This window comes from Ascaphus truei, chromosome 1 (genome assembly GCF_040206685.1).
Source record: "Ascaphus truei isolate aAscTru1 chromosome 1, aAscTru1.hap1, whole genome shotgun sequence".
NCBI classification, from domain to species: domain Eukaryota; kingdom Metazoa; phylum Chordata; class Amphibia; order Anura; family Ascaphidae; genus Ascaphus; species Ascaphus truei.
The window spans coordinates 501,370,589-501,397,516 of record NC_134483.1 but is presented as its reverse complement, the minus strand read 5'-3'; the positions used below and the strand labels follow the sequence as shown (position 1 = coordinate 501,397,516).

The following is a 26,928-nucleotide window of genomic DNA, read 5'->3' as shown; positions in this document are numbered from 1 at the left end:
ATATGTAAAGACAAACTAATGAATTGAAAACAGAAAACTTTGCCTGTATGAGGTTTCAGCTTCTCTACACGATATGGGTGATGATGTTGGCCACTTGATGAAGAACGGGCTGATGTCTCCCTCTGGGTTACCGGAATTGGAGCCGCCTCTGGAGCCGATGTCTCACCGCTGCATTTGACTCTCCTGTTGTCGCGGTTGTCCTTTGGGCTGCTGTACTCAGGGGGTGTTGCGCCACTTTTTGGGGTTCTGCTCGTGCTGCGGCTGGCGTCCCAGATGTTCCTGGCTTGCTCTCCCTTGTCCCAGATGTGACGTAGTCACTATGTACTTCCGGTGTCCCTGGTAGGGGATTACCCCTATAGCGGGAGCTGTTTCGTACTCAACACCGTGTGATCAGTACAACTTGATACGAATACCTCTCAGGCTTCTGTTTTCTGCTGACAAATCATAACTGCCCAATAGTCCACAACTATAGACTTGAATATGTCAGTTCCTTGCAGATTAAAAATCCAAAATCCTACGCGTTTCGGCGCGACTGCGCCTTCATCAGAGATATATATCTCATACCGGCAAAGTTTTCTGTTTTCAATTCATTAGTTTGTCTTTACATATCCAGTCAAAAATGATATATTATATCTGTTACAAAAGCTCCCCTGTTTGTGTTTTTGTTTTATTGGCCATTAGTCTAGAAGGGTGGTGGGGGATAAGGGAGGTGGGTGATGGGGGTAATTGCCCCGGGTAGGGTGTTTTGGCCTTCTGGGGTGGTGGCAGGAGGGGTTAACACCTTGGTTACTTTAGTATGCTTTTCTAGCCACTAAGGTGGTCAATGGCGTTATGTGGTCTCTATTTTAAATTTTTATGGTATTAACCCTTTGCGGTCCAATTAATTTTCACAAAGTGTGCCAGCAAGTCTAATTTGTTTTTTGGAAAAAAAAACACATACAGCTTTTTTTTACTGCACACACTGCACACACTTACAGTGCATTGCACAGCACATTGCACACTGCACTACACACAGCACACTACACCGCACAGCACACAGCACACAGCACACCACACAGCACAGCACCCTCACAGCTCACTGCGCACCCTCACCGCGCCACCGCGCACCCTCGCTACGCGCGCCGCGCACCATCGCTGCTTGCACCGTGCACCCTCACTGCGTGCACCCTCGCCGTGCACTGCGCGCACTGCGCACCCTCGACGCGCACTGCGCACACCACACACCCTCACCGTGCACTTTCGCCGTGCACCCTCGCCGCGCACCCTCACAGCTCGCTGTGCACCCTCGCCACGCACCCTCACAGCACACTGCGCACCCTCGCTGCGCACCCTCGCTGCGCACCCTCGCTGCGCACCCTCACAGCACACCCTCGCTGAGCACTCACAGCACCCTCACTGTGCACTCACAGCACCCTCACTGCGCGCACTCACTGCGCATGTACCGCGCACCTACCTCCTATGTCAGCTGCTTTGTCTGCCTGTGCGGATCGGTGCAGGGCTGCGGGGGGGAGGGGATCAGTGCGGCTGCTGGGAGAAGGGGAATGCAGGGGACCCACAGCACACACACACCACACACACAGCCCCCCCCCTACCCCCTACCTCCGATGTCAGCTGCTTTGTCTGCCTGTGCAGATCGTTGCAGGGCTGGGGGGGGGGGGGGGATCAGTGCAGCTGCTGGGAGAATAGGAATGCAGGGGACTCACAGCACACACAGCGCCCCCCGTACTCCCACCTCCGATGTCAGCTGCTTTGTCTGCCTGTGTGGATCGGTGCAGGGCTGTGGGGGGGGGGGGGCGGATCAGTGCAGGGCTTGGGGGGGGGAGGAGGAGGGATCAGTGCGGCTGCTGAGAGAAGGGGAATGCAGGGGACTTGTGCTGCGGCCGGCGCCTCACTCCACATCCTCCCTCCTCCTCCCGATCCGACATTGGACCGCAAGTGGCAAAATATTTTGTCGGATATATTCCGACATTGGACCGGAAAGGGTTACACCCTTTTATAGCTTGGTAACCACAGGCATCATATGGGTTAATGCTATTGAGATCATAGGCTTCTGTAATAATAGTTATTACAGAAGCCTATGATACAAATAGTATTACTGTCATCGAAATGCAGTAATTAGTGGTCACGTCAATTCCCGCATTGCGATTGTGGCCCAAATATTGTAGACGGTAAATTCTTACTGCAATGTTGATGAATTTCATCTTAAAACTGCGATGATAAAACCCGTCTTTTTTTTTTTTTTTTAAACCGCGTATGATAGTAACAACTTTAAAGGAGTTTGATGTATCTGGGCCCAAGTCTTTTTCACAAGTCCACTGTTTGTTTCTTCATTGTTCTGAGAACTCCACTCACTGTGGATCACAGAGCACCCGTGCCAGATGACTAAACATTATGGTGAGTGCTTCTAGTTCTTCAATCAACTGCCCTTTAATGTCCAGATTCTGTCCACTAGCTCATGCTGTCACACACACTACTGCTATTGGGCTGCTGGTATCTTGCAAGAACACACTGTGTGAGAAGGGATAATCCAGGATAAGTAACACAATAACAAGCTTGACCTTTTAATATAAATCACTTCAAAGGGTTATATTGTATGTAAAGATTAAACGTTGCAGTCAACGTCTATTTCTTGTATTGGTAACTTTTCATTTTCCTTTTGCATCCTGATGATATATTTCATTGCAAATTCCTACCCCCCAGTTTTTGGAGGGTTGTTTACAATTGTCAGTGAAACTAATCCAATTGTTCTTTATTATCCATACCTAATGGTAAAGCGATCCTTTATTTATATCTGTATTTGTCCGCCTTTGCACGCTGTTCACCTCTGTATGGTCTGTGTTTTAGGTTTGGTTTGATCCATGCTGTGTTTACAAACCTCCTCCTCTGGGCTAATGGAATATTAACTGAATCAAAGCATCAGCTGAATGAACACAAGGAAAGACTGATAACCCTTGGCTTTGCTAACATAACAATGGGTAAGACAATTACAAATGAAGATAAAGTGACATGTACATTTACCTACATTGGTTCTTTAAGCTACTGCTGCGACACACTTTATTCGAGCAAATACCCAGTATGTACCTGGCAGATACCTGGAATGCGCCACTCCTCACCTCTGACAAGCCCCGTTGCATTTGCCTTCCCAGCCTGGGTTCATGCCTGGCTGATGGGCGGCTGATCTGTTAAATGATAATGATTAGGATTTAATAGGCTGCAATGCTTCGCGTGTCTACCAGATGGCATAAATTCATGAATTGTAATGCAGTATATATATATATACTGTGCAGTATTGCAGCCAGAGGGAATAAAATGCTTCAATCCCTGCCTGGAAAATACCTCAATGTACTCGGGCAGAAAACAGTCACAAACCTCAATACACCCGGGTATACCCGAATTCGTGGGACTAGCCGAGCTCGAATAAAGTGTGTCGCCAGTGTATATAACCCATCTTTTGCCTAGCTGAGGATTGCAGGTCTCTTTGGCAGCGAAAAAGTTAAGGAGTTTGAGTAATGTTTCTCTTTCCCCAAGTTCATTATTCGTTACAGCCTGAAGCGATCGGCCAAACACTTCCCTTAACTTGACCATATTGAATAAGGCCCTAAGTGTTGCTGTGTAATAATTGAAATAATAAAGATAAATGTAGAGTAAAGATGAGATCAGTTGGTGGTTACAAAAGAACTTCAAGCTTTTTCAAACCACTAAAGTTGAATCTCCAAGCAAGTGTGATAACAGTAGCTGAAACATTGGTTGCATTTTGGAATGATACTCCTCCCTTTGGAAGGTTAGGCCTCGTCCAGGGTGGAACCTGGAGCTCCAGCGCTGCACCCTACTCGGCCGGGTGATTCCTGTCCGGCTAGGTGCGCGCGCGTCTGGGGGCGTAGCCACGACGTCACAAAGCTGGTTCGCCCTCATTGGGCGAACCGCTCACGTGACGCGCTTGCGAGCAGCAAAATCAATTTTGCTTGCTCGGCAAGCGGCTGAGCGCCAAGTGCCGAGCAGGCACGCGCGCCCGCCCGCTCACACAGGCCACGTGCATTGTCGCAACGTGTTCAGCGTGAGCACGCGCGCCCGCTCAGCACCACCCTGGACGAGGCCTAAGGGTTTAAGGATAGGTGAGTATGATAGGTGAAAAAGGAGTGATCTGCGCTCATATAATCGTGATTATTGTGCTCAATTGGTGCATATAATATAAATACAAAAAACAATTAAAACCTGTTACATATGATAGAGATTGTGCTGCTGTGCTCATGGTATGGCTCCACAAACCGAACTAGTGCAAAAACAAAAAGAGAAACAGCGCAAAAAACCTCATGGTGTAGTAAATAAAATAGTATTGTATTAATGAAACAGATGAGTATTGCACGTACATCAAATGACTGTAAATTTAGCAAGACATGTTAGGGACATGTTACCACTCTGTGCTCTGCAACCGTGGATATGATGATGTAGGTCTCCGAGATCAATTCTCCTCCCGCAGACTCCGTAGGTGATCTTTACAGGTCCTCTGCTCAATTGGATTGAGACCATTAGCCGCAGGGTACAAGCGCAGTTACCACCACCACGAGGAGGAAGGCTTCTCCGCCGGTTCCTTGGCGTCGGGTCAGGAGACACACGCCAGTGACGTCATCAAGCGGCGCCAGCCGAGTGACGCAGGTCGCGTCTAAATGAGTCACCAACAGGGATAGCCGGAGTAGACACCGGAGAATGTCCCGAACCACAGAGTGAAGCAAAAAAGCAAATGGCAGTATAAACCTCAATGGGTGATGTTAGGAAAGCATCCTCATTCAGTCCAACGCGTTTCGTATGTAAAACACACTTCGTCAGGGAATGGAGGAGATGTCAAAAGGGGCGCTCTATATACCCATAGTCCTCCTGTGATTGGCTGTTGATGGAAAGTCCAGCCTCTCACTTGGGGAAGGTATAACATATCAATCTAAATGACAAACAACTATGATTAAATAAAAAAGCATTTACATTACACAAGATTTATTACAAAATTATAAATAAAAAGAATAAAATGATGATGCTAAAAAATAAAGAAACATAAATTAGTCCAAATTAAAAAACGGTAGAATAATAACAATTAGAAAGTGGCTAATGAAAGGGAGTGGAAAAATAATCCAAAGAAATACCTTATACCATATTTAAACCATAAAGAGAAGGAATAGAAAAAGGCATTCATGCACATAATGAAGTAACATATTTAAAATTAATATTAATATTCAAATGTCAATATAAAGACCAGACATCAATTTCCTCATTTACAGTAGTCCTAAAGGGGACAAAGTTTGCATCTTGTAGATCCACAGACTCTCTTGTTTTGAGAGCATCTTATCTCTGTCGCCACCGCGTCTCCCCATTGGGACAGTTTGGATACCAATATATTTGAGAAGACTAGAGTCGCAATTATGTATGTAACGGGTATTCCCCCACGCAATAGGGACAGATACATCGTATCAGAATTATAAGGAATGTAACAAAAATTGCAAAAGGGCAATTAAATTAGCAAAAATGGATAATGAAAAAAGGATTGCAATAGAAAGTAAGGTCAACCCTAAAAAGTTCCTAAAGTACCTTAATAACAAAAAAATGAGAAAAGAAAATATAGGACCCTTTCAGTGTGAGATGGGTAGGCAGATTATTGGAGATAAGGAAAAAGCAGAGGTATTAATCAAATTCTTTGCCTCTGTGTTTACCAGGGAAGAATCAAGTTCAATAGTAGCACCACAGGAGGAAGCCACAACCTCCATATTAATGACCAATTGGTTAACTGAGGAAGAAGTTCATAAGCGACTTGAAAAAATTAAAGTAAATAATGCACCTGTCCCCGATGGCATACATCCAAGAGTTCTCAAGGAGTTAAGCTCAGTAATAGCAAAACCATTATATTTAATATTCAAGGACTCCATTTCCACAGGCTCAGTACCACAAGATTGGCGTAAAGCAGATGTGGTGCCTATATTTAAAAAGGGAGCTAGATCACACCCGGGGAATTACAGACATGTAAGCCTGACTTCAATAGTAGGGAAACTACTTGAAGGTTTAATACGGGATAATATTCAGGAATACCTAATGGAAAATAAAATTATTAGTAATAGTCAGCATGGATTTATGAAGGATAGATCTTGCCAAACTAACCTTATTTGTTTCTTTGAGGAGGTAAGTAGGAATCTAGACCAGGGTAATGCTGTTGATGTGGTCTACTTAGATTTTGCAAAGGCTATTGATCCGGTTTCATACAAGAGGTTGGTGTACAAAATAAAGAAAATTGGACTCAGTAATAATATATGCACCTGGATTGAAAACCGGTTAAAGGACAGACAACAGAGGGTTGTCATAAATGGAATTTTTTCAGGTTGGGCTAAAGTCATGAGTGGAGTACCTCTGGGATCGGTACTGGGACCCCTGCTTTTTAACTTGTTTATTATCCTAACCTTGAGGTTGGGATCGAGAGCAAAGTCTCCATCTTTGCTGATGATACTAAATTGTGTAAGGTAATAGAATCAGAGCAAGATGTAATTTCTCTTCAGAAGGACTTGGAGAGATTGGAAACGTGGGCAGGTAAATGGCAAATGAGGTTTAATACATAAAAATGTAAGGTTATGCATTTGGGATGTAAGAATAAAAAGGCAACTTACAAATTAAATGGAGATATATTGGGGGAATCCTTGATGGCGAAGGATTTAGGAGTGCTTGTAGACAGCAGGCTTAGCAATAGTGCCCAATGTCATGCAATAGCTGCAAAGGCAAACAAGATCTTATCTTGCATCAAACGGGCAATGGATGGAAGGGAAGTAAACATAATTATGCCCCTTTACAAAGCATTAGTAAGACCACACCTTGAATATGGAGTACAATTTTGGGCACCAATCCTAAAAAAAGACATTATGGAACTAGAGAGAGTGCAGAGAAGAGCCACCAAATTAATAAAGGGGATGGACATTCTAACTTATGAGGAGAGGCTAGCTAAATTAGATTTATTTACATTAGAAAAGAGGCGTCTAAGAGGGGATATGATAACTATATACAAATATATTCAGGGACAATACAAGGAGCTTTCAAAAGAACTATTCATCCCACGGGCAGTACAAAGGACTCGGGGCCACCCCTTAAGGTTGGAGGAAAGGAAATTTCACCAGCAACAAAGGAAAGGGTTCTTTACAGTAAGGGCAGTTAAAATGTGGAATTCATTACCCATGGAGACTGTGATGGCAGATACAATAGATTTGTTCAAAAAAAGGTTGGACATCTTTTTAGATGGGAAAGGTATACAGGGATATACCAAATAAGTATACATGGGAAGGATGTTGATCCAGGGATTCATCCGATTGCCAATTCTTGGAGTCAGGAAGGAATTAATTTTTCCCCTTAATGGGGTTTTTTGTTTGCCTTCCTCTGGATCAATAAGTAAGTATAGATATAGAATAAAGTATCTGTTGTCTAAATTTAGCATAGGTTGAACTTGATGGACGTACGTCTTTTTTCAACCTCATCTACTATGTAACTATGTAACTATGTAATAGCATATGGTATGTGTATGCGGGAAACCTAATGTTACCAGGTGTTGTGCTTTACCTGTTAGGCTCACAGGGGGCCTAAGCCTCCGCCACGGGGAGCCTGGGGCACGTATAATAATAGGAGTAACCTCGTACTCGGTGCAGCGCCTCCACCTGCGATGGCTCCCACCAGAGGGGGAGTGATCCTCGCAGGACAATATTTATATCACACACACAGCATGTAAAACAACCAATGACTTTACTGTAGCAAACGTACGTATTCATATATATCAACAGGAGTCCCTCTCTAGAGGAGACAATAACTACTGCGTCTCGCAGGATGCTACCCCCTTTCACCAGGTGATCCCACCCCGTGTCTAGTAACCCCACACAATATGTCCCTTCACGTGAGATAGATATGTGTGACTGCGCAGCCACTAGTCCCGTGTGAGTATAATAGAGTATAGTTGGTGCACTTGGTGATGGTTACCTGCCGAGCACTCCAGTGCCCGGGCCTGCCAAGGAGCTTCTCAAAGGATCCGATGACCGCTGATCCCAGGAACTACCATCCGGGGCGATCCCACCCGGATGGCTGCTGCAGCGACAGCGAAGTTCTGAGCCCAGACCTCTGGATGGACGCGCAGCGTCCGCTGTGTCCCTAACTGACTCTGGATAATAAGGGGCAGGGTCCCTAACCTGGGGCCTGTCCCTGAACAACACAACACTACTGGTGACTCAGGGCTATCTGGGGCCTAGGGGGCTGCTGGCCTAGTGCAGGGAGTCACTGACTCCTGCACCCTACCTCCTTCCCCTAGCTGCTCCGGTTACCAACTGCTAACGTGCTTCAAGCCCGCGAAATGTATCCAATCTCCCCTGCAGGGAGATGCTATGCCCTATTGGCTCCCTGGGGTCATGTGGGCGCTCCTAGGCTCATGGGATATGTCTAGAACCCTCATGGCTTCTCTAGAACCCTCTCTCTATTGGCCAGCGTTCGCGCGGTCTATCTGCGCATGCGCAATGTCCCTGGCTGGCCGCGCATGCGGGGACTTTGCGCAACATGGCGGCGCCCTGCTCGGTAGCCACCGGGGACCTCCGGAGCACCGAAGTGCTCCCTGCTCGGCCCCCACCATCCAGAAGTGCAGCGGAGGTAAGAGGAGGGGGGGTCGCGGCACAAAAGGGGACCAGGCTACATGTATATTTTTAAAATGTCTGGAAACACTATGGTGTTCCAGACCTAATCTAATATTTCTGGCGTGCTCAAGAATTCTAATTCTGAGGTATCTCTTAGTACGCCCAACATATTTTTCCTTATCTCCAATAATCTGCCTACCCATCTCACACTGAAAGGGTCCTATATTTTCTTTTCTCATTTTTTTGTTATTAAGGTACTTTAGGAACTTTTTAGGGTTGACCTTACTTTCTATTGCAATCCTTTTTTCATTATCCATTTTTGCTAATTTAATTGCCCTTTTGCAATTTTTGTTACATTCCTTATAATTCTGATACGATGTATCTGTCCCTATTGCGTGGGGGAATACCCGTTACATACATAATTGCGACTCTAGTCTTCTCAAATATATTGGTATCCAAACTGTCCCAATGGGGAGACGCGGTGGCGATAGAGATAAGATGCTCTCAAAACAAGAGAGTCTGTGGATCTACAAGATGCAAACTTTGTCCCCTTTAGGACTACTGTAAATGAGGAAATTGATGTCTGGTCTTTATATTGACATTTGAATATTAATATTAATTTTAAATATGTTACTTCATTATGTGCATGAATGCCTTTTTCTATTCCTTCTCTTTATGGTTTAAATATGGTATAAAGTATTTCTTTGGATTATTTTTCCACTCCCTTTCATTAGCCACCTTCTAATTGTTGTTATTCTACCGTTTTTTAATGTGGACTAATTTATGTTTCTTTATTTTTTAGCATCATCATTTTATGCTTTTTATTTAGAATTTTGTAATAAATCTTGTGTAATGTAAATGCTTTTTTATTTAATCATAGTTGTTTGTCATTTATATTGATATGTTATACCTTCCCCAAGTGAGAGGCTGGACTTTCCATCAACAGCCAATCACAGGAGGACTATGGGTATATAGAGCGCCCCTTTTGACATCTCCTCCATTCCCTGACGAAGTGTGTTTTACATACGAAACGCGTTGGACTGAATGAGGGCACTTTCCTAACATCACCCATTGAGGCTTATACTGCCATTTGCTTTTTTGCTTCACTCTGTGGTTCGGGACAGTATCCGGTGTCTACTCTGGCTATCCCTGTTGGTGACTCGTTTAGACGCGACATGCGTCACTCGGCTGGCGCCACTTGATGACGTCACTGGCGTGCGTCTGCTGACCTGACGCGGAGGAACCAGCGGAGAAGCCTTCCTCCTCGTGGTGGTGGTAATTGCGCTTGTACCCTGCGGCTAAGGGTCTCGATCCAATTGAGCAGAGGACCTGTAAAGATCACCTACGGAGTCTGCGGGAGGAGAATTGATCCCGGAGACCTACATCATCATATCCACGGATGCAGAGCACAGAGTGGTAACATGTCCCTAACATGTCTTGCTAATTTTACAGTCATTTGATGTATGTGCAATACTCATCTGTTTCATTAATACAATACTATTTTATTTACTAAACCATGAGGTTTTTTGAGCTGTTTCTCTTTTTGTTTTTGCATTAGGTGAGTATGAGCATGACTAAAAATCTACAGAGGGCATATAGAATTTTGCCACTAGATGGCAGTGGTAGTGTTTTCTCTATTGAATATATACTCACTGTCTCAAGCGCCGCGGTAGAAGAAGCAAAAGTCTGCGGCAGTGGCACAGGAGACAATAAAGTTAGCTACATCTGTACCAGTGAACATATAACAGAGACTTTACCCTGCAACTCAAATCAATAACAACAAGAGGATGCTACAGGCAACACAAGGTCCAACATACAAATCTTCTTTCCGGTGCACAGCAGCAAAAATGGTAGGGCTCAGCTGTGCCGTGTTGTGTGAAACGTGTCAAAGTAACTCTTGCCAACCAGATGTCAACCAGCTTAAGAAATCGTTTTTTTTACCTATTTTTGATGTGCTGAGCCCTACCATTATTGATGATGTGCACCACCTTTTTTCCCTATCTTGGGACTTCTATCTGGATATCAACATGCTGGAAGCACGCCACAGCGTCAAAAAACCTCTTCATCCTGTGAGTACCACCCACGTGGGTTTTTCTCATTTCACCATGATTTTGGACTAAGATGAACTATTATCATTGCTCAAGGGGTACTAACCTATTAGTGGGGAGGAGAACCAGTCAGATCAGCTTTACATACAGTCTCTGACCCTATTATACACTCATTCCCATCTGCATTAGGTTTTCCCTATACTTGAGCGGAATATTGATATAAGTTATGTATTCACCACAAGATCATTTCTATAAAAGCCCATTGAATACTCTTGCAAGCATCACCTTTGTCTTGACTCAACCAATTTATTATATACCCTCACCACTTACTCTGTTGCACCGGTCTCTTAACTTTTTGTTCTATGTTCACCTACAATCTCGCATATCTCCCGACATATGTTTTTGCTAAAATGTTGTCAAGAGAAGATGTTCTAGAGTTTTAAAACAGGAACTTTAAATACTCTAGAACTCACCAATCCAATGTAGATGCATGAATTCATCAATTAGCTAACAATTAGAATATACATTAAAGAATTACAATATCCTAACTTTTACACAATATAACATCATATTATTTAAAAAAAAAAATGGAAATACATGTATTTAAAAAATATTCTCAAAAGTGTGGGGAACAAAGGCCAGGGTAAAGGGAAGGTTGTGTGCAAAGTGCACCTACTGGTATCACTAACAGATCAAAAGTGGAGCTGTTTTCTTGACCACCAAATTGACGCCATCTCATCCGCCCTAGTTGAACTCCAGCTAGGATGATCCCGGCTGGCAATGGCAGCCATAGACACTTCTCTGCTTGGTCCGTCTCATATCTCCTGCTCGCTCTGATGTCAAGCTCGGCTAACAGCCAGACCTGTAGCTGCACCCCCTCGCCTGTGATTGGCCCATTCATCCCTCCTGCTGTGCTCTGAGTGCCATTCTTTCATGTATTCGAATGGAAGAGGGAAAACTATACGTGCTTGGTCATCGCAGAGTTCCATAGTTGCTCGTGGGTAGTCTCGGTGATCGGAGGCTGCCTGGAAATATGAGCCAGCGGTGATTGAAGGACTTTGTACCCACGGACGTACTTCGATTTGCAGCAGATACCCAGGTTACGCTGGCTTATCTGTCTCCCAGCACATGGAGAGTTGGGCGCCCGGAGTAAACCCCATTAGTGCAGAATCTGGCTATTTTATGTGTTTTACACTGCTTGTTGTGTGTTATTTAACTGTGTTTTTTTCAGTGATGCTCCATGTTGGCTTTTGCCAGAATGAACCCTTGTTTGTTTAACCCCTTTCTCGGCCTTGTGCTTTGTTCCCTGTTTAAGTTTCCCAGTCTACGATTACTTGCTACCCTACCTGCTGAGCCTCCGATTACCTTAACACGTAACAATATTGTTTTTCTATGCACTGAGGCTCAGGAGGAAAATAGTTGTTGCTTTAAAAAATAGTTTGATATCTGTGCTTCATTTGTCAGACTTTGAATTGTTCCTTGGACTACACACAGCTGCTTTGGACCATGGATGCACCATAGTGCTCCAAAATTGCTCCTGTCTAACCTGTACTCTTCTGGTAGACATTGGAGGTTCTAGTTTGATCTTACTGTATCTTTAACCCACACAAAAAGTACTGAAAATATAGTGCTGGATACCCTTTCCTGTAACCTACTACCAGAAAATAGCGGCACCATGGATCCCTTACCACTCAGAGCTATTCTACCTGTGCTGCAGGAAAACACATAGCTACCACTGGATAAAATTGAACTTGAAAAGCTGCAAATGGAGGGGTCAGAAATTGGTCTTTTTATATGTTCAATTTCAGAATGAAACTACCGATTCAGGCATGGATACTCTTATCTACTCTTGGGCATCTGATTTCCTTTTAGTGCTAAATTAGGCATTCCAACTCTGTCTTTGTGCCCTAAGTATTGAGAGCAGGACTGCTTCACTATCGCCATAACTATCTGATCAGTGAAAACTTTTTAGGTTTTGCTAAGCTACCGTATATTGCAGTTTAGACACCAATCTTACAGGCTGTCTATAAAACCATGGTGGAAAAGTTGTCGAATAAACTGTTTCATGGGATGGGGTTCCACAGATCTTAATCTCTGATAGAGGTACTTGCTTCACAAGCATGACATTTGTAGAGGCAGTTTTAACTTTAGGCATGTAGCACAATTTTACATTTTCCTATCACCAACAGTCTAATCTGAAAGGTTTTATGGGGCCCTGAAAGCAGTTATAAGGGCTTTTTTCCATAACTACCATAAAGATTGTGATAGGCTTTGCCCATCTTTGGTTTATGTTTGAATCCGCAGACGAGTAATGCAGATATGCCTCCATTTCCTATGTATTGGAGAGATCTGTGTATCCCCTTGGACATGACCACCCAGCCCTTCCTTACAGATAGTAACCCTTTTACATCAGTTTAAGAACAAGCTACTTCAGATTCTGAATTATATTTATGCCTTAACCAGATCATGATATGATAAGGCCCACTGTACCAAAAAGCTCATGACCAAAATGTTTTTTTAAAACTGGGGCATCTGGTGGAAGTACATACACATCCTAGATCTGATGGCAAAAAGAGGTGTAGCGCACTTTCCCCCCACCCCCTGGGAGAGATGTGGCTATGGTATATATGTGGTGCTATACTTGTGGCGTACAGGAGAGCTGAGTCTTCGTTACTGGAAACCTGGGGTATACCTGAGTGATCGTTCGGTAGCTCCTCCACCTGTAATGGGATTCTACTGTGTGGAATGACCCCGTTACAGGACAACAAAGAATATTTGTGTAAAATATAACAGTTTACTATGCACTGAAAAAACAATACTAATAATTATCTACACCCGTATAAGGCCGTAAACCCTCACCATGCATCCCCAACACTGTGTCCATACCCGGTGGGGTTTGCCCCAATATTTAGCGGTGCTCCAGGCACAGGACCGTCCCACTGTCCCCCAAGAGCCAACCCACTCAAATGCGTGAGACAGTGCTGCACCACTAAAGTGTTGAGTTGGCGCACTGGTGAGTTGGGTACCTGCCAGGTGTGTCCACACCCGGGCGTGCCGATGAAGATGGGATCCATGGATCTGAAGTGCTGAACCGTAAAGTCTCCGCCTCAACTTTTTGTGGGTCCCGCAGAGACTGTCCCACCATGAAGAGAGTCTCTGTATAGATGGGTGATCTGGGACCAGATCCCCTAAGGCCAGCTCAGCCGCATCCTAACTTTGCCTCTATGGTCTGGCTCTGGACCACAGGCTGCAGTCACCGTGTGGCATGTCAATGTGTCCCTGACACTGATAGTGCTAAGTGGTGCAGTGTCCCTATGTAAGGGCAAGTCCCTACAACCTACCCTGACCTTATCCCAGCTTCGACTCTCGTGGTTGCAAACACGCGAAAACTATCTATCTGGCCGCAGAGGATTACTGCAGCCCGATTGGCTGACTCGCGCCATGTGATCTAACAGCCCCAGTGGCTGTTGGCTGTTGTAGTCCTTCTGAGGGGTCATTGGGGGTAATGGCCACCGCGCAAGACCTCCTGCGCATGCGTGAGGTGTAACAAGATGGCTACCGCACTTGTAAACCTATTGCGCATACCCAACTGCTTCTGTGCATGCGCGAGCATACACAATATGGCGGTGCCGCCGGAGCCTCTGGCAAGCCGATCGCCACTCCATACTTCCCCGCAGTGTCGCCCGCACCTGTCCCTGCCTCCGCTGTCAGGCGCGACCTCGTAAACTCACAGTTAACTAGTGTCAAATACAAATACCAAATTGGGTAGAAGCTATCGATTTACATGTTTGTGACACTTTTCCTTACTTGACTTGGGACAATGGATAGAATGATGGCAGTGGTCCACATGTTCTGCTGGAATCCAAAAACTCAGAATTGAAGTGACACAGAAGAAAACTTGGGTTTATCTCATCTTTTTCATTCTGTGTCTGATGGAATCGTTGCTTTTCCTGAAAATCATGTCCTTGGGCACAATGAGGCTTTAGATCTGATTCCATGGCAGTTGGTGAGGGGCTGAGCTCAAAATGATTCTCTGCTTCCTCCAGAAGTCCTTTTCCATATTGTCATCAACCACAGAAAGTGCCAAGAGTTACCCAAAACTGTCGTCCTGACCGTTTGTTTTCCAAATGTTGCCTGTGTTATTGTATTATGATGTCCATATTGTTATTCTTGTGCTTTTTGAATTGTTTTAGCGCCAGAGTACGGCCAAAGGCTTACGTGTTTGTGGGTGGGGGTGGGGGTGGGGGGGGGGGGGGGGCGCAGAAGAAGGGTGAGCAGTAAAGATTCTCCTCACTTTTGGAGCTGAAGGATAAGAATATGTGAATATCAGGATACCAGAAGCATGTAACGTGCTATTTAGTATTCTGCCACGAGATGGCAGTGGTAGTATTTCCTATATTGACTATCAAGTGGTACTCTATTTGTATTTGTGTATTGAATAGTATACAGTAGCAGTGTCTATGCTGTAAAGCTGTGTATGAAAGTTCAACATTAAACAGTTAATGAACCAGATATGTGTGAATTATTCTCCCAAACACCAGAGAACTACTGTAGCTGAGAACATCACAATGTATACAATTAGAATACTGTACAAGACATGAAATAATTACATCTGCGTATCTGTGTGTAATTATGTTTGTTACACAACAATGTAAAAAGCTGCTTCAGGCAGCTAGAGGTTTGTCCGAGTTGTTATGGTTTGCACACAGTACAGGAATCTATATGCTGTTTACATTTGTAACCTTTATTAGCAATAGCTAGAAAAAAATAAAGCATGAATAAGATGACCTATCATCAGCAAATAAGGTTAATAGTGACTGCTGCTCTGAATGAATGAAATGCCAATGTTAGCTATTTTTCTGCAAGCCTCCAAAACATTGCCTATACATAGGTTGAAAGAAATAATGTACATGTATGGTGTAACATGCAAATCAATAAAGAACATATTTTGCGTTCCATTGTATTAAAGCCTTATATAAAGCAAAACAAAAAAATATATAGTCATTATATAAACTATGACCTACAGATCATGGTCTACAACGTTGTATGTAAGGTAAGGTCCTCACATAAGGATTCCTATAAATTGCACTCAAAGTACATGGGTATAATGTTATATATAGTTGATTTGTTTAATCAAGAAATACAAATATTCCTATAGGGAGAGTATGTATTTATGAAAACAATAAAGTTTTATTATTCATTAACAACGATGCTTTGTGACATTATGTAAAGTGAGATTTAAAATCCCCATTATTGAGGCAGCACATTACTACTAACCTATGGTGAGTATAATATCCAAACTTATTGGATTGGTAAAGCAGTATTGTTTGTATCCGATATTAGGTATAGCAGATACCTACAATGGTAGGTTAGGCATTAGGTGTGTAACCAGGTCCCCTCTGGTCCCCCGGTGTCGCAGCGCTTTCCCTTTCCCTTCCCTTCGGTAACTGCGGGGACAGTAGCGGGTTGCTAGGTAAGCGAACACATCGTCGGAGACCCGCAGCAAGCGCAGTACAGGGCACCGCCATGTTAGGAGGGCTCGCGCACGTGCGAGACGAGCCTGGCGACCATTAGGAGGATTGCGCAGTAGCAGGCAGGTGGAATGTTAGAAGGCTCCGCGATGGGAACTACATGTCCCAGGAGCCTTCGGGGTTGCAAGTCACATGTCCAAGGCCACCAATAGGGATAGGACAATCTCGGCAGAAGGAGATTGTTACATTTGACGCGCTGTAAGCCATGCCAGTCGGAGCTGGGTCAAGGAAGGGGTAGGTTGTGTGTGCAGTGGGTAGGCTGTACTATATTAGTGGTATATAGTAAAACTGTTCTGCTTTACAGTGTGTGTTTTCTTATTGTGTATTGTATTGTATGTCTTTATTTATATAGCGCCATTTATGTACATAGCGCTTCACAGTAATAATACACGTGGTAATCAAATAAATAACAGATCATATAAATAACAGATCATGGGAATAAGTGCTTCTTCAGACATAAAAGTAACATTAAGAAAGAGGAGTCCCTGCTCTGAGGAGCTTACAGTCTAATTGGTAGGTAGGGAGAACGTATAGAGACATTAGGAGGGAGTTCTGGTAAGTGCGTCTGCAGGGAGCCAAGCTTTATGTATCATGTGTTCAGTATTATCCACAGTGCTATTCATATGCTTGTTTAAGCAAGTGTGCCTTAAGGTGGGTCTTAAAGGTGGATAGAGTGGGTGCTAGTCGGGTATTGAGGGGAAGGGCATTCCAGAGGTGCCGGGCAGTCAGTGAAAAAGGTTTAAGGTGGCAGAGGGCTTTAGATACAAAGGGGGTAGAAAGAAGACATCCTTGAGAAGAACGCAAGAGTCGGGATGGTGCATAACGAGAAATTAGGGCTGAGATGTAAGGCGGGGCAGAAGAGTGTAAAGCTTTAAAAGTGAGGAGAATAGAGTGTGAGATGCGGGTTTTGATCAGAAGCCAGGAGAGGGATTTCAGGTGAGACGCGGAGACAGATTTAGGAAAGAGCAGAGCGATTCTGGCAGCAGCGTTTAGGATAGATTGTAGGGGAGACAAGTGAGAGGCAGGAAGGCCGGACAGCAGGAGGCTACAGTAATCAAGACGGGAGAGAATGAGGGCCTGAGTCACAGTTTTAGCAGTCGAGCAACAGAGGAACGGGCGTATCTTAGTGATATTGCGGAGGAAAAAGCGACAGGTTTTAGAAACTTTTTGAATGTGAGAGGAGAATGTGAGAGGAGTTGAGTGTGACCCCTAAGAAGCGTGCTTGGGCTATTGTGTCCTGTGACGGGGTCATTTTAAACCATAGAATCCGCACAGGTGGAGGCGCTACAGAGCATTGTTCAGGGATACACCCCAGGCTCCCAGCAGTGGTAATGCACCACACACACCGTAGCCGCCATATCTTCCATGGGATGGGGGAAAGTGCGCTACATTTGTAGGCGCTGCTGAGATCTCAGACCTGGGGTGCCCAAGCAGCCGCGAAACTACACCAGAATCATGTTTGTGCCCTCAAAGCAGGAGGTCTGTGAATGGGCCTTGGCACTCAGAGTATCCCTGCGACACGTGGTCGCAGTGGGAGGAGTCTCCACCCTTACGTTTGCGTTTTACAGTTCGTGAGCACAAACTCCCCAGGCCTAGCCAATGCCCAAGTCCTAGACTGGAAATATGATGACACCTTCCGTTGGCCACCGAGCACGAAATATGCTCAGAGACTATCCCTCATGTACTAACCTTACCTTAACCCTCCAGTGAGTATTGCCCCCTTGTTTACCCTGAGTTACCAGATCTTCAGGCCACGTCCATGCTGCGACCCTCTGCAGCAGTACTCTACCCGGATCTGGCCCCCACTCCCTTTCCTACAACAGAAGCAGGGAGATCACTAGCACCAATCTGGCGCTCATCCCGAGAAACTGAGGTGACCTTTCCTCGGGTCACCTTCACCTCCAGTGCCGCAGACGAAGCCCAACGGTGGGCCGACTCACCCCCACCATCACCTGCTCTGATCCTGATCCTATTTAGGCTATCTGTCCAATGCCTGAATCCAATAGTCGCTTATCAAGTGGCGGCTCTGTTTTGGGAGTAACTCTACTGCAGTTAGTGGAAGCCTTAACCACGTCTTCTCAATCTCAGAACTATAGGAAGCTCAAGGCCTTCTCCGGGATCATCCCCACGCCTGTCGGAGAAGAAAGGATAGACTCCTGGAAAGAACACACTCTCAAGGTGCTGTAGGAATGGTCTTGTACTGAAGCAGTGAAGAGACAGCAGATCATGGAATGCCTCAGGCCCCTAGCCTCTACGATAGTAGGCATAAACGGGGAGCAGTATCCAGACCTGGCGGCTCGGATGCTAGTTGATTTCCTGACTGAAGCCTATGGTTTAGTGGAGGATGAATGATAGATCTGGGCTAAGTACTACTGTACACCCTCTGCCAGAAGAAGAGTTGTTGGCATTCATTCATCGCATCCAATTGGTCCCAGGGACACTACTCACCCGCAAGCTGATGCCCGCCGCTGAGATGGATGAAGCCAGCCATAAACAATTTCTGCGTGGAACGAGCCCAAACCAGACCAAAGCCAATATGATCCACTGTAACCTTATGCAAGGGCGTCCTCCCATATTTACGGGATTATTACGTCAAGTGAAGGTGCATGAAGCACACAGTCTGTTTCACTCCCACAAGTATCCCAAAGAGCCTCTTAAAGGTGAAACTAAGGGAGCATCCACTCCAAAGGTTAAGGAACCCTATAGTACGGAGGAGGACTCGCAATTCAAGCCACTTGCCATTATCCAAAACCATCAGGGAGAGTATCTCCTACCTATAACAACCACACCACTCCCGGTGGCCTCATCTGCTACCACTGTGGTCGGAAAGGGCCACTTCTCCCACGAATGCCCGAGAAAAAAAAAAAAAACTCCAACTAAGGGGGGAAATGCTAACGTAATGATCTGCAGGGCTTACACCGCCCAAACACCTGTCCCATCGGATCAAACCACTTCCCCGCCCTCCGACGACCCTATTGAGCAAAGCCCAAATGATGGAATCCCACCAGTGGACGCTTATTGTCGAGTAGCACCAGCTGCTATCATACGCGTCATCATGGACGGTGTCTATTCATCTGCCTGGTTGGACACTTGGTCTCAGGTGACCATCGTGTACAGAGGGTTCTATAACCAACACCTTAAACACTGCCCCTTACAATCGGCGGAGCAGATAAAAGTGAGGGGGTTAAGTAAGGAGGACTTCCCCATTGACGGGATTGTGAATGTTCGTCTGGAGATAGTTCAGTTGAACACAGGGAAATCGCACCCTATGGATGTGAAGGCACAAGTGTGCCCCAAGCCCCAAGAACAGCCTAAGTACCCAATTATCTTGGGAAATAACACCGATAGTGCAAGCAATAGTCCGGGCCTTTGGACAAAAGGGTGAAAGTGCGCAGCTAAAACATGATTAAACAGTGTATATAGAAACAGTTCGGTGTGAAAGTTTAAATAAACAATAAATTGACCTTGTGGGAAATAACACTAATGTGATGTCTGCAGCCTTTCTTGAGGGGTGGCTCGACACCCCTAGGGCTATAGAAAAAACAAACAGTATGGTCAGATAGATGAACAACAAGGGATTGTTGAATTGTTCATCTATCTGACCATACTGTTTGTCAAGTATATTCTTGGCTTGTGCCTCCCGGTCCCCTGCCTCACTGCCTGTCGGTATGGGTGTTTACTATTGCCACCCTGCCTGCCGTGTGTTGTTCGCCGATCCGCTCCATGTGGGAAGGAGAGTTCGTGACGTCATCAGAAGGCGCACCACGGGTCGGAGCAGCATGATGTTGGAGCTGCATTGCTGTAGGACTGACGGAGGCTCCTGAGCCTTACAGCGGGACTTCTACACGGGACTCTTCACCGGTCCCCAACATCTGGTTACCGTGAATGAAGGTCTCACGGAAGCTGCTGTCTTGGATGTGGTCTGCTGGTATCCAGTGCCTTGCGTCCGTTCCAGTGGAGAGCTGTGATCATTTCTTCCGTGTGGTAACCCCACTAACCCACTGCTTGATTTTCATTATATTGATGTACGCAGAACCTTTAATCTTTTAGTTAAATCATTTTTTAATTGTGCTTCACTATGTGCGTTGTGCGCCCTGTCTTTTTGTTTTTTCAATTGTCCGGGCCTATCTACAAGAAGTCGGTGAACTCTCTCTGAGTAGCCTAATCCTCCATCCCATCCTGCTGGAAGAGTGTTGCAAGATATCTGCCATAGACCATCATGAAGATCTCTTCAATCAGCGAGCAGGACTAACAGAAATTCCACCAGGGGGAGTGAATCGCATGGGCACATTGTGCTGCTACCCCGACCGAGATGACCACCTCTTTTCTCTGGGAAACATGCCAGAGAAAGATGCTCAGTGAGGCTACAAACTGATACCAGAAGTACGGGAATGGACGTGCAAGATTCCTGGACGAATTAAAGTGTTCATCCAAAATATCTCTCCCTACCTCATGGCCTTCGATCCAGGATGAAGATTGGGCTGCATACCATATACCCCATCACACCAATGGAGATGATTCCTCAGGTGAATGCTGCTGTGTTGTCTGAACAGCCAGCCGAGGTGACATTCAACTTCGGAGATTCAATCCTACCTGCCGAATGGAAAGACTGGAATGGCCAAATTGGAAGAACACCGCGCCGTATTCTCCACGAGTGAGATGGACGTGGGTTGCAGCCGCAGTGCCCAACACACAATCAGACTGAGCGACACTACACCTTTTCGAATAACGTTCTCGTCCCATGTGAACGATGTAAGGGGCGTCTTACAAGAAATGGAAATGGCTGGGATTGTGATTGAATCCCGAAGTCCCTACGCCTCGCCCATCGTGGTGGTGAGAAAGAAGAATGGATCGGTAAGATTGTGTGTCGACTACTGGACACTGAACAACCGTACCGTACCCGATCAGTACACTCTTCCCCGCAACGAAGAGATGCTCAAGGCACTAACTTGGAGTCAGTGGTTCAGTGTTCTGGACTTGCAATCTGGGTACTACCAGGTACCGATGAGTGAAGACAAGGAGAAGACTGCCTTCATCTGTCTCCTGGGCTTCTACCAGTTTACACGCATGCCCCAAGGCATCTGCGGAGCTCCAGCAACATTCCAACGCCTAATGGAGAAAACCATGGGAGACATGAATCCTCAGGAAAGCTTGGTCTACCTGGACGATATTATTGTCTTCCATAAAACCCTGGAAGAACATGAAGAACGGCTGTTTAAAGTGCCAGACCGTCTGGGGTGAGAGGGCCTGAAACTGTTCCTCAACAAGTGCCGGTTATGTCGCACCTCGGTGACCTACATGGGACACATTGTGTCTGCCGATGGAATCGCCACTGATCCGGCCAAAGTCAGGCTGTGGTGAATTGGCCGCAACTTGAGAACGTCATGGAGCTACGCTGTTTCCTCAGCTTCTGTGTATACTATCATCGCTTTGTGGAGGGGTATTCCAGTAAGGACAAGCCTCTAAATAATCTCCTCAAGATATACCCTGAAGACACCGGGCGAAAGGCCACCTCTGCTAGACAGCCGTTTGATAAATGGATGACTGAATGCGAACTGGCCTTCTTGGGCCTGAAGAGGAGCTTAACCAAGGCATCTGTTCTTGCTTATGCCAATCCGGAACAGCCCTACGTCCTCCATGTAAACGCAAGTCTTAACAGCTTTGGTGCAGTCTTGCACCAGAAGCACCAAGAGGGCCTCTGACCCTCTACATTAGCCGCAGTTTGACTTGTGGCGAGCAGAATTATCCGGTACACAAGTTGGAGTTCCTCACCCTGAAGTGGGCCATCGTGGATAAACTCCATGACCACTAGTACGGCGTATCTTTCGAAGTTCTGTGAGGATAATCCCCTCACCTACATACTAACATCTGCCAAACTAGATGTTAATGGCCACTGATGGCTGGCAGCGTTATCAAACTACCAATTCACACTGAAATATAAACCAGGGCCTCTGAATATTGGATCAGATACCCTATCCCGAAAACCAGGGCTGAGCCCCACTCCAGATGATGACTGCTGGGAGGAGATCCCGGGTCCAGGAATGAGAGCCATGTGCAACACGGCCGCTGTCATAGAAGATAGAGTGGCCTTCTCATAGTTAAGGGTCGGAGACTCCTTAGGATGTCAATCCAAAGCCATCCCTGCCACTTACTGTGACCCAGAAGGGATGAACATCACCCACGATAAGATCATAGCGTGGAGGTATATGTTTCAATATCAGATATGGGACCCCATAGCTGGTATCATCCGTCAGGCTGTCCAGAAAAACAAGCCTGAAATTCTGAAACGTGCTACCAGTGACATGGTCGCCATTTTCATGCGAGAGGCCGATAAGTTTGAGATAGACAATGAGCTACTCTATCGGGTGGGGCAATACCACAACCAACTGGATAGGAGACAACTGGTTCTCCCCAGGAACCTGCTACATAGGGTCCTGAAAGCATTGCACGATGAACATGGACATCTCAGTGTGGAAAAGACCACTGGACTCGTCAGGGACCGTTTCTTCTGGCCAAAGATGCATGAGGCGGTGGAACGACACTGTCGGCGGTGTTCCAGGTTTATTCAACACAAGACGCCTCCTACCCGAGCTGCACCAATGGCTCACCTGAAGAGCTCGGGTCCCATGGACTTTGTGTGCATGGATTTCCTGCATGAAGTGTATGCTCAGTACACGAAATGTGCATTGGGATTTTAAGTGACGCCATGAAGGTGGCGTCAACGAGCAAGGCGGCTGCTATCCGGGAAGACTAGGTTGTATAGCGATATTTTGTTACTACTATACTGCATCCAACAAAGGTTTACTCCGCTGTCAGACGGAGCTGCATGGTGACAAAAAGAATAGAGGCTGGGGCGCTCCCTTGTTTTTTAGGCTTGTGATGCAGCCTGTTTTGTGATGTGTAACCAAATAAAGGGTAGTGTATACTTGCCTTTGTTGTTTTCTGCAGCTGGACCTGTAGAGAAGATAAAGCCCGGAATCTTCTTAGAATTGCAGTGGAAACGGTGGGTTGGTCAGCGCACGGGTTTTTGCTCACAAGATGAAAAGAGAGGATAAAGAACACGTGATTAGTGTTTAATTAGCCAAACAGTACATTATGCAGTAATAAAAGGTTATCTGCTAAAGTTTTTAATAATTTTTTTTTAATAAAATGCTTGAATAAAAACCTTGAATAAAAAGTTTTCCATATGTTTAAAAATGGAGTTCTGTGATTAATTGAACTAATCTAAGGTGGGGGTAGTGAGATAAAAAAGGGGGGGTAAGAGCGGGTGATTAGAGGGCTTTAATAAAGCCTGCTGTCTGATAGGGGTAGTAGTGCTGATTAGCAGAATATGAGGGGCAGTCTTACTTTATCAAAGTGCTGCCAGAAGCAATGATTAGCTTCCTCCCCCTCTCAATGGAGGCAGTATGCAAGTGACTTATCTCCCGGGTGCCCAATTCAGAAGAAAAAAGGGCCGAACACGGTGAGTAAGTAAAATAGAGTTTATTAAGTGCAAAAAAAACAGCAAACAAGAATAACACTCACGATACATTGTAACTATACTCTGTATCAAATGATGCTATTTAGTGTTAAGCTCCATACTCACACTCTTTACATCCGAGGCATTTAGCCTATTTAAACTACAAGGAGCTACAATACAGTTATTAATTAATGCAGCAGATATGCCTATGACTTCTATGGTACATTTGCTCTTATACCTGAAACAAGAGAGCATTCTTTCTTAACGCCATACTTCTGGTTACCAATGCATTTATATAAACACCTTGCATTTCTTGTATTAGCAGGTTATTATTGACAACAGAGAATATATGCATTTTTAAGTATATATACCTATATAGGTAAAAACCTATAGAGAGGAGAATTATCTCAACATCAGCCTATATATGATTGATCCTATAAGAGGGAATTAAATACACCTAAGGCCTAACCTACCATTTTAGCTACCTGCTATACCTAATATCGGATACTAAGAATAATGCTATACCAATCCAATAAGTTTGGATATTATACTCACCATAGGTTAGTAGTAATGTGCTGCCTCAATAACGGGGATTTTAGATCACACGGTACATAATGTCACAAAGCGTCGTTGTTAATGAATAATAAAACTTTGTTTTCATAAATACATAGTTAGTGGGACATATGAGGTATATTACATTCTCTCTATATGAATATTTGTACTTCTTGATTATACAATCAACTATATATAACATTATACCTATGTATTTTGAGTACAATTCATAGGGATCCTTATGTGAGGACCTTACCTTACATACAAATTTGTTGACCTACAGTAGTTAATATTATCACTTTGCACCATAGTATTTTATCTATGCATAAAATTGAAAAGCGGCTTTGGGATTGAGCGGATAGTTATCTTTAGTGGTTGACCTACAGATCATGTCTCAGATAAATAATGAAATCCTGCTGTATTTAGAACTATCAGAATAATCTTTGCTATGTATTATTATGTAATACTAAAATGATATGCAACACTATTTAAAATACAAAATCTGTATAGTGTTAACATTAGGGAATTATATGTATAATCTTACAATGGCTCACACTTGAGGACAACATTATAACTCATCACTTAATCATAAGAAATATTTAAAGAAATCCAAAAAGTAAGACAGACTGAAAAATGTTGACTCCTATTAAGTGCTTCTGTTGACATTAATTAACATTCTAATTAAGGTCCTCATCTCGAGCTATTATGAAGTGTTAATTTCCAAACCAGTGTGGCATTGTATGTTATTCGAATATTATTTCACACGTCTTTCTCAATATGTTAGTTATTATACAATCTAAATATACAATGTTTAAAAACATATTCCACAACTGATATTCTTTTTTTTTTTGTTTGTTTTGTTTTTGTAGATGACCATACACCTGAATGCAATTGTACATCAAGTGTCTGCTCTATATTTTCACAAGGAATTTACTACCTGTATCCATTTACAATAGAGTACCATATTTTAGCTTCCACAATGCTGTATGTTCTATGGAAGAATATTGGGCGTATAGTAAAACACCATCAACAACTGAAAATTCATTTTAAGTTCCATGGTATAACAGTTGGTACAATTGTGGGGCTACTTGTGCTTACCACTACCATTGCAGTCCTAGTGGTATATCTGATCCAAATTGGACGTTCAAAGAGCAAGAGTGAGATGGCGCTTTCCATGTTTTACTTGTATGCAATCACAGTATTGACTCTAATGTGTACAGCCGGGATAATTGGCCTCTTCATATCCAGAATGGAGAATAAATCGTTGGATGATAATGAAAGTCCTGCTAGGAAACTAGACTCCGATCTTCTAGTTGGCTCTGCATGTGGATCTTGGCTTATATCGTGGGGTTCTATTTTAGCAATTATCTGTGCAGAGACTCTTCCTAATTACACATGGTATAACTTACCCTATTCTATACTAGTGATAATTGAGAAATACATTCAAAACCTGTTTATAATTGAGTGTATTCACCGAAAAGAAGAAAAAACAAAAGACGATAGCCGAACTATTGAAAGGATCTTTGCTGTGTCCAGCAGAAGCACTCTGTCACTTACACCTTCGTATGAAGTTTTCAATGAATCTGTAACAATTTGCAACAAAGAGTTTCCTTATATGTCCAATACAAATATTTCCCTCAGTGAAAGTTGTGGAGAAGACGAAAAGAAGAATCCAGACAATAACTCCATTAGATTTTCACCATCTAGTGTTTCAATCCATGCATCTAGATCAGCAAAACTCAACAAGAAGAGAAGGAGTCTTAAAAACATTGCCGCATTTCTGTTCCTTTGCAATATCTCGGTAAGGTATTTAATGTACTTTTTCTTAACCTTTGCACATTGGATTACCTCTAACAAATGCACACTGTTACATAATTGTCATTGTTTCATCTCTAGATATAACAAAGAACTGTAAATAAGCATAAGGAAATGTGCACTAATGTCCTGACTGATGTATTTGCTTAAGCATTGGAGGCTCCTAAATATTTTTGATAAATGAACACTTAGGCAGATTTAAAACACATGGTTAGAGAAGATATATATGCAGTGTATATAACAAAAAAAACACAAAAGGCGCAAATCGGAGACACCGGTGCATGGATATACAACACCTGAAGGATAAATACGTGAACAAGACTATATTCGAATTCCACAACGAGATGTACCTATAAATGAAAAAGATACCAATATGGTGAAGTACGTTTATGAAAAAAATTATTGCGCAAGGAACAGAGGCTACTTACAATGTAGCAGAAATAACAGGCATATCAGTAAAATGCTTTCAGATCGCTGCATCAAAGGGGCTGATAATCTCAGGAACCGCTCACTCCGTCTGTGTGCTCAGACGCGGAAGCTTTACTGCTCAGCTGTAATCAGCAGTTGCACGGGTCCACTGATGGTGACGTCACTCCGCGTCACTCGTGCTCCGCGTCCGAGCACACAGACGGAGTGAGCGGTTCCTGAGATTATCAGCCCCTTTGATGCAGCGATCTGAAAGCATTTTACTGATATGCCTGTTATTTCTGCTACATTGTAAGTAGCCTCTGTTGCTTGCGCAATAATTTTATTCATAAACGTACTTCACCATATTGGAATCTTTTTAATTTACATGTACATCTCGTCGTGGAATAAGAATATAGGACGTGTATACCTAATAGATTTAAAAAAAAAAACATTCATACAAACTCCTCTCCCACCCGCCCCCCTCTTAT

General features: G+C 44.3%; 1 protein-coding gene across 1 annotated transcript in view; it reads left to right on the top strand.

The window, feature by feature from the left end:
• OTOP1 (otopetrin 1) overlaps positions 1 to 26,928 on the top strand; it is a 116,935-nt gene that overhangs the window by 59,617 nt on the left and 30,390 nt on the right. The window contains exons 5-6 of the mRNA XM_075569388.1: positions 2,845 to 2,975; positions 25,087 to 26,018. Of these exons, the coding sequence (XP_075425503.1) occupies positions 2,845 to 2,975; positions 25,087 to 26,018 (1,063 nt within the window). The remainder of the gene's footprint in view (positions 1 to 2,844; positions 2,976 to 25,086; positions 26,019 to 26,928) is intronic.